This window comes from Ambystoma mexicanum, chromosome 3p, assembly GCF_040938575.1.
Source record: "Ambystoma mexicanum isolate Mex_15411 chromosome 3p, UKY_AmexF1_1, whole genome shotgun sequence".
NCBI classification, from domain to species: domain Eukaryota; kingdom Metazoa; phylum Chordata; class Amphibia; order Caudata; family Ambystomatidae; genus Ambystoma; species Ambystoma mexicanum.
The window spans coordinates 1,085,892,095-1,085,907,281 of record NC_090925.1 but is presented as its reverse complement, the minus strand read 5'-3'; the positions used below and the strand labels follow the sequence as shown (position 1 = coordinate 1,085,907,281).

Below are 15,187 nucleotides of genomic sequence, written 5' to 3'. Positions count from 1 at the left end.
TGGAATACAGCTGCCCAGCGCCCCCTCCCCTAGTTACAGTTGTTTTTCTAAATGTCTTTCGAGCCCACGGGGATGTGGGGCCCCCGATTTTACTGGGCATCAGTGGGGGGCCAAAGTGCATAAGGTTGAAGCCCTCCTTCTCCAGGTGTCCTGGTCGAATCTATTTATTCATCCATGTAAACTTTTACAAATGCACCAAACCCACACTTTTGGGCCTCACGCACTGTATACATAAAGGTTTGCTTAGTTTAATTCAGAAGGAATTTGTTTCCATGACAACTGTAATAAGTCATGCTTTCTGCAGTGTAAAAGACGTCACACTTAGTGAACCTGAATAAAAATATGGGGGAACGCGAACTGCACTCCACCAAAGGTTAGCTCAAAGAAGCCATGGGGAAGATGGGACTGGAAAAACATGCCTTTGAGACTTAATCTTACGTTTTAAGTGCCTAGATGACTCTGGGTTAGGTGCGCTTTATAAATGTCAAAATAAGTAAACAAATCTAAGTATACAGAAATATGCTGAAAGTAATAACACACATAGTTATCTTGCTTAATAGTTGTGCATTCCCATGGAGTATCAAAATACGTTTGCTAAAATTTCATTACAATCTAGAATATACTATGTAAGTCTTGGGGTAGCATTTACATATCCACGTGTCCTTAAAAAAAAGAATTGGGTTTGTATATCGCACTTTATGCTGGAGACCAGCATTTAAGCGCGGAACACATTAATGAACCCATGCTGCTCACGTTGCCTTTCTTCCAAGTTGAGTCCATTGACCCTGAGCTATCCTCCTAGGGCTGGTCCTGCAGGTTTTGTGTAGGGTCTGAAATTGAGACCTTGACACATGTTAATATTGAATTTCCAAGTTGAGATGATCTTCGAAATTACATTTTTGGTCGGTTTGTCAATTGGACGTCGGAATAAAAAAAAAATGATACTTTTCGGAGATGCTCGATGGAAGGAAAGGCTAATGCCTTAATATTGGCAATTTTGCAATATTGGGACAATATATTTTAGTGGGGTGGTGTATACTGTTGTTTTAGGTTCAAATGTGTATCTTTCACTGTTACCCTGGAATATATATTTGAGAATTGAAAAGAAATATGTTGTGTTTATAATCTTGTTAAAAGTACATAGAAACCATAGAACGCTATATAATAAAATAAAGCAAAATCGAATAGTTTGCATATGAATACATTAGGAAATAATACATAGTGTGTATATATATATATCCAGAAAAAATAAAGCACTCCCTTACCCACAAAAGAAAAAATAAAAGCCGGCACTCCCTATATTTTTCTAAGCACTTTTGATGTGACAGAATAAGAGAAAGAAATCCCTGTCTGGAATATTAAGCAAAAGCTTATTTATAGCGATGGGTCTTGTGCCAGCGGTAAGAGGGATCAACACAAGGCCTACGAAGAGTGTTGTGTTGAGCCAAAGGTTTATTTACGATGCTTGTAGGGTTGGGCCAACTTCAGGAAATGTAGCAGCAAGCCATTAGCAATAGCAGGAGGACATCTCCTTGGGTTCAATAATTCAAGTCTTTTCACTTGGGTGATACTCAATCCGGTCGCCTCTCTTGGGCGGATGATCAATTCACGGTCACTCACAGTCCTGAGGTTCTCAAGGGTTCTCACTCTTCTTTGTTCTCTTCTCTAATCAGTAACGTGTTCCCGTTTCTTGTCTTCAGATCAGAGGAGGCCACTTTCCTCAAGTCTTCAGGGCCCAGATATTCCTGCGCACTGGATCTGAACAAGGGTGGAAAGTGGGGTTGGATAGTGGTGAGGAAAAAAACAACCCTCCCACCACAAGATTTGCAACCTGAGTTTACTTCAAATTTTACTTGAGTTCTCCGATCTTGGATCTCTCCGGGTCTTGGATCTCTTCCCCAAACTTTGGTCCTCACCTATCTCCTCAACGAGTAGCAACTATCTCAGGCCCATGGGGCCCTCTTCTGAACCTCGGTCCTCCTTCAACTAGCTGTCTCTCCTGCAGCACCAGTACCTCCTTTCCCCTTCGCATAAGGCTCGTACATGCAGCCTTTCCAGCCTCTTCTCTTTCCGGCCTCCTGATGACTGCCTCCACCTTCTCCTCAGATATCGCTCCACCTTCTGGTGTTTCCTTGCACTTTCTTCTAGTTTATCCTCCAAACTCCTTCTGATGCCTGCTTCCAACCTCCTCTCTGTGTCACTGGCGTCTCCCTCAACCTCCTCCGTATGTCTCCTTCCATCTTGCTCTCTCCATCTAGTATCTCCCCTCTCCTTTCAGTATCCTATACAGCCTCCTTTCCTTTTACCTGCACCATTAATGGGGCCCTAGTCCTTCTCCTTGGGCCTTTCTATGCAGGAAATGCAGGAATGGGCACATCTCTGTCTCTAGATTGGTGCATTAGGTTTTGAAAAACCAAAAAGATCTGACTGTAATATTGTTTTGGCGTTGTACCCCTTTTTCATGCCTATACCCATCTTTGTTTCCACACACAGGATGCCAGCAAGCGAACCTCCAACACGCCGGCTTCTCTTCTCTGCCCATTGCAGAGCATCTCCCAAACACTGCTGTCTCGTCTCCACAGCTCCTATCACCTGCAGTTAAGCTTCCATAGTGTCTACTCTATGTGGGCCACCTTAAGTGGGTAGCATTGTCAAAAGGACCACTAAGGCTTAGTATACCTCTCTTGGGCATATCTTAAAGGGACAGGCACTGAGGCTGGGAAGCTCTTGGGACAATCCCCTGCTTTATTCTGAAGGAACGGTGGAGTGGACCAGGGCATTCACTGTGTACCGCCTCCTGGCCCAGTATCACACCTTAGGTGGTTACACCCAGCCCCCGTGACCATCACAACCCCTAAACCCAGTCACTGGCAGGGGTCTTGGTCACAGTCTTCAAACACTTATTGAAAGAAATATAAGATAACACTTTCCGGGGGCATTCAGGAAGGTTATTCTAGAGCCTCGAAGCACATGCAGAGAAAACTGGTCTTCTAAAAATCTTTCATTTCATTCTAGGGAGAGCCAACAGTCCAGTGCATCCTTCCCTAGAAGTATGGACAGTTTGCAAGCAAGGTTGGAGGGGGATCTAAAATGCAAAGACTGAAAAATAATACAAAGGACATGAAATAGACTGTATTTCAAGCAGATTTCATGTGAATTTCTGCCAGTGTAGTTGGTACATGACTAGAGTGATATGATTACATTCTCTCAAGCCGGTAAGAAGACTGACATCACTGATTGCCAGTTGACAATTTCATATTTGTTACAAATGGGCGTTGAGGAATGAGGACATTAAAGACCAGCATCCATTCAGTACAGCAGTTACGCACACAACAGCATTGTTACTGTTTTAAGGTGTGACTGAGAAATCAGAGTTTATCTTTTAGTTGAAGTTTCATTCATATTTTCAGGCCTATAGCAATGCCTAGCTGAGTAGGAAAATTCAATCCTGACTGACCTCACATTTTTGGATACTGGAAAATGTATTTGTATTTATTAACTTTTATGTAGAATACAATAGAAGCCATGGATTACAATTCATGAATCAAATAAACAAGCACAGTAAGTAAAACAATTTGCTCAGTCAATTAGGAGGAAACCAGGAGGGGGGGAATCAGAGAGGAAGAGGAGGAGGGTAGTCAAGAGGAAGACCGAAGAAGATGGGATTTTAAGGACGAGCGGAAGGAAGAGTATGAGGAGATGGAACGGATAGGGAGAGGTAGGGAGTTCCAATGAAGTGACGCAAGGAGCTGAAAGGAGCGGAAGCGAGAAGCAGCGCACCGCCACAAGAAACACATCTTTGCTATTGAACAAGTTTTGGTTGTACCAGAACAGGAAATACACAAAAATTGTAACTTGTGTGACTGAAAATAGAATTTGTTCAAATGCACACCGGTGTTCAACAAATTGATACGTGGTTAGTAAATGTTGTAATGGGCTTGAGTGCATGGGAGGTATGGCAGCCTTGGGACACGCAATGCAAAAGATGGTATCCAAAAATAAGGATAACCCCCTTCAATGCACACCATTGGGCTGGAAAAACCAGAGTTTAAAAAATAGTAAATAGCAATGTTAATAAATTCCAGTAGCAATAATTGATAGGTAAAGTGATCAATTGTTTACAACAGCATCATTATAAAATTCCCTGAAAACTCCAAAACATCAATAGCTCAATGGGTTTCAGGAAAACTCTTCCCTTCATTAGGACAAAAATGTCTATCTGTCAATAATATGAAACAATAGTGTAAATCAATTAATAATATCACAATTATCTTCATATAAATAAGTAACAAATTCCAAGGCATATGAGAACATTTCTCATGAAAATCATAGAAGTTAATCTCTAAATATTCAAATAACGAATAAGAATTATAGAGTGCATACATATTCCTGTGAATGTGATGTAATCTTACAATCTATTTCCTTACAGGTACTGCTGCTGTTTTGTTTTAGGAAAGCATTTTCGTTTTTGCACGTGTAGATACACCACGCACGATCGCAAGCTTCACTTTCATTTGGCCCTGATGAACTTTTTCCATTATAGCATTTCCCTTACTGTTAGATACAAGTATCCAGGAATTTAGTTGTATGATTGCTTGGGTGAGTGGCAGAGAGCAAAGCACTCTCGTTGTTTGATGTTAAGGATTGCAAGGAACTGAAAGTAGTTTTCTCTTAACTACATTTCCCAGAACCCTTTGGGTATATTTCCTGTGTTCAGGCGCTTCAGCGCCGGCGCTTCTGGGTCGCGCCGGTCTTCACCGGTCATCCCCGCAGCTCGCCGGCTTGCTGGAAATCCCTGTTTCTGCAAGGTCCGTGACCGACTGGCTCGCACTTTGTTTCCCCCTTTAAAGTAAGTTACATATGCTTTTTGCCTCTGCTTCTTCATGTGTTTGAAGAAAACACCAAGCCAGTCCAATATGAATGGACCCAAGATTGCGCCGTTGGTAGTTTTAGCTCTCTCCCTTCTGAACACATGCTCGCTATACAAGCATGATGTGGAAATCTCTGACCTTACCAACGAGCTCAAGCCTGACTTTTTCGGCATAACCGAAACCTGGCTCAATCCCGACCTTCCCACTCAGGCTACACTTTCCGTGCCCGACGACTACACTCTCTTCAGAGCAGATCGTTTGTTAGGCAAAGGTGGCGGAGTGGCAATGATGTGCAAGTCAAGTCTTGAATGCTATGAAATTCCCCACACTTCGCCGGACGGTTGTGAGAGTTTATGGGTGAAAATAAAAACTTCCCCGCACACCACATTAAATACACTCACGATTATCGTCCACCCAAGATCATGCCACTTTTTGAAGAACAGTTTAGTGATCTACTGGCCCAGATCAGTACCACTAAGGGCCCCGTTATTATTATGGGTGATTTTAACTACTGGGCCAACGACCAACAGGACAAAGCAGGTACTGACCCTATGGATACCATCACCTCCTTTGGCCTTACCCAGTGGATGGAGTCTCCCAGGCATAGTAAGGGTCACACTCTAGACTGGCTCCTGTCCCAAAACACTAACATCTCTGACATTTTGATCACGCCATGAATTTGGTCTGACCATTTTCTCATTCAAGCCATGATCTCACTACCTCCTCCTCCTCCCAAACTCAACACTAACCCACGCATACAAAAAATGTCCCATAACCTAAAGAATCTTACAGCCTCTAAATTTACCGCACTACTGTCTACCAAGCTTCAACCCCTAGACAGCTTTGCTGATTCCTCAAAACTTAGAAACCATCTGTCTACTAAGATCAAAGAAGCAGTTAACGATCTCGCTCCATTGAAAATGAAGGCAATTAAGACCGAAACCACAAAGAACACTTGGTTCAATAACGACATTCTTACTGCCAGACAAGAAAAGAGAGCTCTTGAAAGAGCCTGGAGGAAAGACCCTAATGATAACACCCTATCTAAATATAAAAAATCCATTATCAACTACAAAAAACTCATCATAGAAGCTAAGGCCACACACTATAACGAAAGAATAGTGAATGCTAAATCTAACACTGGGGAGCTTTTTAAAATCTTAGCAGAATTTCAAAATCAGCCTCCACCCACTAATAACATCATCAAGGATAGCAAGTGGTGTCAGGGCATTCATGACGCCTTTCTTCTCAAGATTGATTCTCACAAAGAAAAAATTAGTAAAGCCGTAGGCAACGTAACTTCCACACAATCTCTTACCGATACCACTTCACTTAACACCCATGAAAACATTATCCCCCAATTTTCATTTACGCACTATATGGAAGGCAAAGTATCCAAAATCATACAGGACCTTAAAGCCACATCCTGTCCTGCTGACGACTGCCCCACTAGTATTCTTAAGGAGTCCTAGGACTCCCTGGTTCCATGGATCACCAAACTGGTTAACCTTTCCTTTGATGAGGGTCTGGTGCCGGACATGCTAAAGTCAGCATGGATCACTCCTCTACAGAAAAAGGAAAACCTTGATCCAGCCAACAATGACAACTACATGCCCATAACTAATGTGCCCTATGTGCTCAAGATACTTGACAAACTTGCTTACTTACAGCTACCGGCCCATGTTGAAAAATACAGCATCTTGGGTACCCGTCAGTCGGGATATAGAGCACGTCATGGGACCGAGACAGCTATGTTGGATCTCAAATCTACACTAGCCAGCATAGCTGATAAAAACCAAGCTGTTTTGCTCATGCTATTGGACCTCTCTGCAGCCTTTGACCTGGTTGATCACAGCTTACTGGTGTCAAGGCTCGGAGATGTCGCCAACTGCCTGTGATTGCATCCAAATGGATTGCTTCCTTTCTGGGTCCCAGAATGGTAAGGGTTTGCATTGGTGATAATCAATCTTCTCCAATCTCCCAGACTTGCAGAGTTCCTCAGGGCTCCTGTCTGTTGCCGCTGCTCTTTAATCTTTACATCCGGCCCCTTCTTGACCTCTTGAACAAACTAGGAGTGCAATATACAAATTACGCCGATGATACTCAGGTTGTTATACAGTTGAGTGGCTCATATAGCAGTGACACGGAAACCATCAACAAAATATACAAAGCCATACAAGATTGGATGGCCTGCAATTCTCTTGCCCTGCACGATAAAAAGACCGAACTCCTTATCGTGGCATCCAAAAACACTCGGGCGAAACTGGATTCCAACTACGACAGTTTCCACATAGCCAACAATACCATTATCGTTCAAAAGAAAGTTAAGACATTAGGAGTAGTTCTTGATGAAGCACTCTCCATGAAATCCCATGTTTCCAGCATTTAATCCAGCTGTTGTCTTGTAAACAACAGAATAAGATATATTCGACCATTCATCAACTGTGCTCTGTTGTCCACTGCCCTGGTTAATTCAAGATTGGACTATTGTAACAGTCTCTTGGCGGGCACCTCAGCTTCTAATATCCAATCTCTACAGGTGGCGCAGAATAATGCCATGCGTAACATTTTCAATCAGTCTCGTCATACACACATTTCCACCTTTAGGAAAAAACTCCACTGCCTTCCCGTCAAACATTGCATAACACACAAGATGCTTACCACGACCCACAAATGCCTCAGTCTAAGCAGCCCCATCTATCTGTCATCCCGCATTAGCACCAAACCTAATGTAAGGAACCTTCGCTCTTCCTCTGCGATTATTCTCAAACATCCTAAATTCAGGACAGCCAAATTTGGAGGTACTACCCTTGATGCTCAGGGCCCTCTTCTTTGGAACACAATCCCAGCAAAAATACGACAGATCCAAAGCTATACCGTGTTCAAACGTGCTATAAAGACTCACCTCTTCACCTTGGAATAATCCTCTGACTCTTCCATCCTTCTGTTTTATGCCTGTTGTGTTTGTCCTTGTTTTGTTCTGTGTGCGCCCTGAGGCCCACGGGCATGTTGGCGTGTTAAAAAAAGTAAAATAAATAAATTAATTAATTAAAAAGCATATCTACAAAAATTGTATTATCGACAGATATACATTTTTCTCCTGATGAAGGTTTGCCGAAACACATTGAGCTTTTGATGTTAGATTGTAATAAAAACGAAGAGTGATTCATGAATTTTGAGTCTTTCGGGAATTGTATAGGTAAACTGTTGTAATCAATTGATCTCTTTACCTATAAATGATTGCTACTGGAATTATTAACAATTTTCTATTTATTCTGTCTGGTTTCACCAGCCCAAAGGTGTGCAGGGTCTGGGGGGGGGGTATCCTTATTTTGGCTTACTATCTTTGACTTAACTTTTGTGATTGACCCAAAAGGCAAACACAAGTTCAAGGTTCTTTTGCATATTGTGTCTGTTTCCTGTCAGTCAACCAAGTTTTCGTATTTGGTGTATTCAGTTAGCATCTAGTTATTCTTTTTCGATGATGGAAAATGGCAAAAAAAAATGTAACGTACAAGTGTGATATTCCTAAATCAAGGGATTGAGAGCACAATTGCAGTCACGTTCCCCTAAATTGTTTGGTTGCAGTGAGAAACAAATTTACCAATAGATTATAGGTGTTGCCATAGCTAACGCTGATCTGAACAATCCCAAGCGGTCACCAAGACTATGCATACTTGACAGAAAACCTGACCATGATTGGCATTTGCTCAGTCATATCAACACTCTATAAATGCATACCAGGCTACCTCTCATCCATCATTCAGACCATGCAAAACACAGCTGCAAGACATGTGCCAGGTTCCAGGAAACAAGATCACCCCTTGCCAATATATTCAACTCTAGATTCAAACTTCTCCGCAACTTCCTTGGTGCCTGTAATGCTCCTGGTCCTGATTGCCACAAAGCAAGTCCCATACTTCTTCCTAAAACGTCCGCTCAGCTTCTCTAGTTTTCCTCAGGATCTCCAGGTTCACATGAGATGGCAGACCTCCTACTGCCCGGGAGTTAGGCTATGCACTGCCCTACCACCCACCCTGGGAGTAAGAGATCACAAGCTCAACCTCACTTGCCGCAATGAGAGTTAGACTATGGACCTGACTCATGCTCATCCATCGATGATCAAAAGATAGCACAACTGTAGATGCAATCTTAAGAACTACACTTTGAACCTCCCACAGCTAACCCTGAGGTGCACAGATGTGAACCCCAACTTTACATCTGATCTTGAGAGCTAGGCTATGGACCTCCATTCTGCTTTCCTTCAGAAAGCAACCCCAACTTCAGCTGTAACATTAGCAGCTACACCATGGAGTTCCCTACTTCTAATCCTCAGGTGGATATAAGACCAGCACAGCTTCAGATGCAATAGCTGCACTTGCACTCTCCACACTGCTAAACCTTAGACGAACAGAAGAGGACCCCACCTTTGGATACAGAATCCTAGCAGCCCACTATGTGCAACTTTTCCATTCACCATCAGGCGAACAGAAAACAGCCCTAATGTAAGATTGAGCATTAGGAGCTAGACTACGGCATTCCCTACACTTATTCTGAACCGAATGGAAGATCAACGCAGCTTCAGTTGTAACTTTATAACCTGCTGGATGTAATTGTTCCTGCAGTCCTGGTAATGTAAGCACATAGAAGTAGGGCTGGCCTTTTTATGCATGATAAATAGACAAACAGACCGGCAATTCTTCATTGAGTACCGGGCCAATCAAGCCATGGTTATCTTTGAATGCTACCCTTGCCTGGAAAGTGATTACTGGCATAAAGGCAGTGATTGTATTCCCCGCCCTATATTCTGAAACCACGGTGAGCAGAGAGGAGTATGGCCACCATTACAAGCCTGTTCACTTCCTGCATGGAGCTGGTGTCTCAAGCAGTTTTGATGGCCTGCCTGTGACAAGGAACTGTGCAGGAAATCATGTAGCAGGAAGATAATTCTAAAAGAAAAATTGGGAATGTCTTTCAATTAGATGATTCACCACAGACTGCCTTCGCTATCAATCTTTAGCTGTATGATCTGTTTTCAAACAATGAGGTGACTGTACAGATTGAGGTGTGCTGCACTAAGCACACATTGCACAGTGGACCAGGTGTAGGCCCTTAGAATGGAGGGACATCTTCATTGTGTCCCGGGTGGACCCTGAATGGGCGTTGGAGTGCAAAAATGGGGTGATCACAGTTCTGACAAAAGCTACTATTTGAAGGGAGAATAGGGGTTGGCGGGTGGCCTCAGCACCAGAGGCAATTGTTTCAAAGGTTTAGGGTTGAGGATGAAATATGTGTGCCCCGTCATTGCTGGTCAGATGAGAAGGCTGGGGCTGAGTGGTTTTCCGTTATATGAGCACAGATTGCAAGCATGCCATTATTGCAGACATTGGACTCAGAGATTATGAGGTGGGCCTTACTGGCATGGTCTCCTTTTATTGTATAATGTTCGGAAGCTGAAACTGTAATGGTTTTTTATTTTCAACTGTAATCTGCTTGGGTACCCCAACTAACAGGCTCATTCATTTATTTATTAATTTATTTATTTATGTATTTGTTTGTTTATTTATTTATTTATTTGTGGCATTTATATAGACCCAGAAATAAGGCATCACATGGGATGGATAGTAAAAGACAGGTGGAGACATGCTTTTTGCCTGTTTTTGACCATCTGTCACATTTGTGTCTGGTTCCCCTGATGGAGATGGGCACAGGTGGAAACACTCTTCTTTCATTGCCCCTCTCTGTCAGGAGAAAACGAAATCATCTCCACCCGTATCTAGTTTTGATGCTGCTGAGATGCTTGAAACCAACACGTGCATGCAGCCAGCATTTTGGCTTATTTCGCAGGCAGGGTGGTAAAAGGCACAGTACCCCAGTGCCACCCAGATTTGTATGACTTGTTCCTGCTCTGAGTGGGAAATAATCTCCCTCAGAATGGCTGTGGACACAGGTGCAGTGGCACACCCGTCTTATGTATGCAACCTGATGTAGCTCCCTGCAACAAGAGGCGTAGCTTTCCCAGTATGTATATCCTTACCTAACTTGTCTTATGTATGCAACCTGATGTAGCTCCCCGCAACAAGAGGCGTAGCTTTCCCAGTATGCATATCCTTACCTAACTTGTCTTATGTATGCAACCTGATGTAACTCCCCGCAACAAGAAGCGTAGCTTTCCCAGTCGGTATATCCTTACCTAACTTGTCTTATGTATGCAACCTGATGTAGCTCCTTGCAACAAGAGGCGTAGCTTTCCCAGTATGCATATCCTTACCTAACTTGTCTTATGTATGCAACCTGATGTAGCTCCCCGCAACAAGAAGCGTAGCTTTCCCAGTCGGTATATCCTTACCTAACTTGTCTTATGTATGCAACCTGATGTAGCTCCCCGCAACACGAGGCGTAGCTTTTCCAGTATGTATATCCTTACCTAACTTGTCTTATGTATGCAACCTGATGTAGCTCCCCGCAACAAGAGGCGTAGCTTTCCCAGTATGTATATCCTTACCTAACTTGTCTTATGTATGCAACCTGATGTAGCTCCCCGCAACACGAGGCGTAGCTTTTCCAGTATGAATATCCTTACCTAACTTGTCTTATGTATGCAACCTCATGTAGCTCCTTGCAACAAGAGGCGTAGCTTTCCCAGTATGTATATCCTTACCTAACTTGTCTTATGTATGCAACCTGATGTAGCTCCTTGCAACAAGAGGCGTAGCTTTCCCAGTATGTATATCCTTACCTAACTTGTCTTATGTATGCAACCTGATGTAGTTCCCTGCAACAAGAGCAGAAGCTTTCCCAGCCTGTATATTTACACCTACCATGTACCATGTATGCACTTTCTGTGACTAGCGCCTTGATACCTCAGGGTTTTGTGCGCTGAAATAAATGGTAAATAAATAAATAAAGGGTCAGCTCCAGCTCGTTTAAAGTAACCAAGCTACCTGATGTAGCTCCCTGCAACAAGAGGCGTAGCTTTCCCAGTATGTATATCCTTACCTAACCTGTCTCATGTATGCAACCTGAACTTGTCTTATGTATGCAACCTGATGTAGCTCCCCGCAACAAGAGGCGTAGCTTTCCCACTATGTATATCCTTACCTAACTTGTCTTATGTATGCAACCTGATGTATCTCCCCGCAACAAGAGGCGTAGCTTTCCCAGTATGTATATCCTTACCTAACTTGTCTTATGTATGCAACCTGATGTAGCTCCCTGCAACAAGAGGCTTAGCTTTCCCAGTATGTGTATCCTTACCTAACTTGTCTTATGTATGCAACCTGATGTAGCTCCCCGCAACAAGAGGAGAAGCTTTCCCAGCCTGTATATTTACACCTACCATGTACCATGTATGCACTTTCTGTGACTAGCGCCTTGATACCTCGGGGTGTTGTGCGCTGAAATAAATGCTAAATAAATAAATAAAGGGTCCGCTCCAGCTCATTTAAAGTAACCATGAGTGTTACATCCACACAGTTCCTGAACCCTCTACCTTAACAGAGTGCTAATGGGGACCACCTGCTCAAGGCCCAGCATTGGCCGCAACCGAAGTGTGTGTAAGCTTCGAAGATGTGTGAACGTACCACTAGTCAGGGAGGGGTTAAACAGCAAGTTCCCACTTCTCTGCTCTGACACTTACCTGTGATATGCTCTTCTCCCACAGGCTCCTCGCTGCCCAGGTACTCTGGCTCGCTCTTCCAGGGGGATAGCAGCCTCCGACGAACGCCGTCTGCCATTGTGAGGCCTCAGCAGTTTCAAAACTTCCAGAACTTGACGGAGTCCGTTGGCTCCCCCCCTGCATCTGCTGACACAGGAGGAGTGAGGCTAAACTCCCCGCATGACTTTGCCATCCTGGTCGGCAGAGGCACTGAGCACAGGACTCACTCTGCTGACAGCTCCCTGATATTGGACGCCAAAGTGACTCCAGTTAAAAATGGGACCCTTCTGAAGCCCCCGGGGTCGGCACCTCCCTCCATACTGGTGAAACCTGAGACTTCCAAGAACAACTCTGAAAAGGTGAGTTCATGTCTAAGTGACATCATATTAATACGACAGCGGCGCCAGCATTGCTATAATTGCTGGTGGCAGTGTTCAGCTCGGCCAGATGCATTGTGGGATACTCCTCCGTATGTGTGGATATCAGGGCCATATTGGCATCAATGTTAGGGGGCATTCAAAGAGCCACCGACCAAAAGGGGGAGCACTGCCCACCACCACTGCTAAAGAGGAGAGAATTAGGTTCTGAGTCCAAACGGTCAAGAAAGTTCGCAAGTGGACAGAATACGTGCATTCTGTAGGTGGCAAGATTCTCTGATCCAGGGGCAGCTTTTCTGCCACCCTGTCCCTCCCTGCAGAATTTGCTTGCATGTGGAGTGCTGGGTGAATGCCTCCTCACTGAAGCAGACCTAGGTATTCTCTCAAAAGTCCCCCGGGGTTGAGGGGGCCGGGGGGGCCGGCTTCAAGTAGCTCAATCTACAGCTTTCCAAAATTGGAAACTTCCCCAAATTCTCTTTGAATTGCAATAGTAAATTGCACTCTCCTGGAATATTCAGGGTAAAGGACTAGCATATTGCCAGTGTGTTTCATCTACTCTTCTTGTTTCAGAATTAAAATATTAAATAAATGTGGCTGCAATATGCCCAGGGACTACCATGTACCCCGGGGGCACTAGTGAGCGAACACTTAAGTACAGTGCGGCTGCTACATCCCTGTGCACATGCCCTGTTCGTGAAAAGGTGTGCTCCAGGAGGCAGAGGTCCATGAGTCTGTTTTCCCTCAACCTTGCCCACATTTTAGGAGGACAAAGGAAAGTGCAAGGCAGACATAAAAAGGCACGACCGTTTCCATAAGGGTTCGTCTTTTTTAACTTTCTGATCACATTTCTGCCCCTGAAACAGTCCTTAACTAGATGAGGCCTTCCAGGCAGACAACCTTGATCCCAAACATTATATTAATTTTACTCCAGTTCTTTCCCCTGGCGAATAACACCACTTCCAGAAACGCATGTAGCTTCATCAGGTGGGCAAGACTGCTTATGTCCATTTAGGAATGGAGGAAGAGAGCAGTGCCGTTTACCAAAGGTGACCCCCCAAATAGCTTAATCGTACCCCACGCATCACAGGACACCCACAAACACCTGACGGATAACACTCGCTCGCTCGCTCGCTCTCTCTCTCTCTCTCTCTCTCTCAGCCTCTCTCTCTCTCACCCTCTCTCTCTCTCTCTCTCTCTCTCTCTCTCTGTCTCTCTCTCTCTCTCTGCCTAAATGAAACATAACTCACCCAAACCACTTACCCCATCTTCCTTACATGCTGCCACCTGCATCAAGACTTTTCAGAAGAACCGGTCAAGATCCACGGCACTGGCCTTGCCTTCATCTACAAAATGCCACCTTCTGCGACTACCATCTACCTCCCTACCTACCGTCGTGGGAGGAATGCTTATAGAATGCTATCCCTCCAATACATTCACCTTACATGACCTCATCACCTACCAACCACCCGGTACTCACTTCACTGTCAACGGCATCTTTGCTGACATTATCACCCAACTCCTGGTCTCCCACTCTAATGTGGACATCTTTGTCGACTTCAACATCTTAGCCTACATTCCCAACATTCCTTTACCAGAAACCTGCATGCCCCTGGCTTCCAACAGCTCATCTTTGGCCCCCACCTTTAATGCTGAGACTCCCTTGATCTGTGGTTGTCCAAAACCTGCGTCCCCATATCTGAATCCTGCGTTGCACCTAAACAGATTACATTGTGGGGCCATTTTGGCAGCCCATGTCATTTCCAGCTTCCAGATGCAAACGCACCTCTGTGCCCTTCTCCTTTGTTCATCTCATCCAGAGCCAGAAATAAATCTTCCACTCCCATCTTCTGATTTACTAGCATCAACCAACTTTCCACCAGTCCTACAACCTCTCTGCTAAACCTGCCAACCTCAACCACTTGAGAGCCTACATAAAGTAGATCCACAATACCAAGAGAGCATAGCTCCCCTCCAAAATCTGTGATGCGCCCAACACATCTAAACAGATCTTTTGTGAAGAACCTTGCCTTCTTCATTAACAAAACCTCCACAATTCGCCATTATTTCTCCCTTCCCAAATCCATTCTCAACGCCCCTTTGACAGACCCATATCTATTCATTTCAACATGCAGCCCAACCCCTCTCCTTTGATCTACTAAGAGAGTCTGAGAACCCCAAAATCTCTCCTACACCAAAGCCCCTAGACCGCCATTTGATCCCTCTACCCCTCATCTTCAAGGAGTTCGCCTGACTCCTCCCCAATATTCACATTTGCTCAATGC

At 44.2% G+C, this 15,187-nt stretch overlaps 1 protein-coding gene across 3 annotated transcripts in view; it reads left to right on the top strand.

The window, feature by feature from the left end:
- Window positions 1–15,187, top strand: part of SH3RF2 (SH3 domain containing ring finger 2) — a 274,927-nt gene that overhangs the window by 244,759 nt on the left and 14,981 nt on the right. For all 3 annotated transcript variants that reach the window (XM_069652450.1, XM_069652447.1, XM_069652448.1), the window contains exon 9: window positions 12,535–12,887. In XM_069652450.1, coding sequence (XP_069508551.1) covers window positions 12,535–12,887 — 353 coding nt within the window. The remainder of the gene's footprint in view (window positions 1–12,534; window positions 12,888–15,187) is intronic.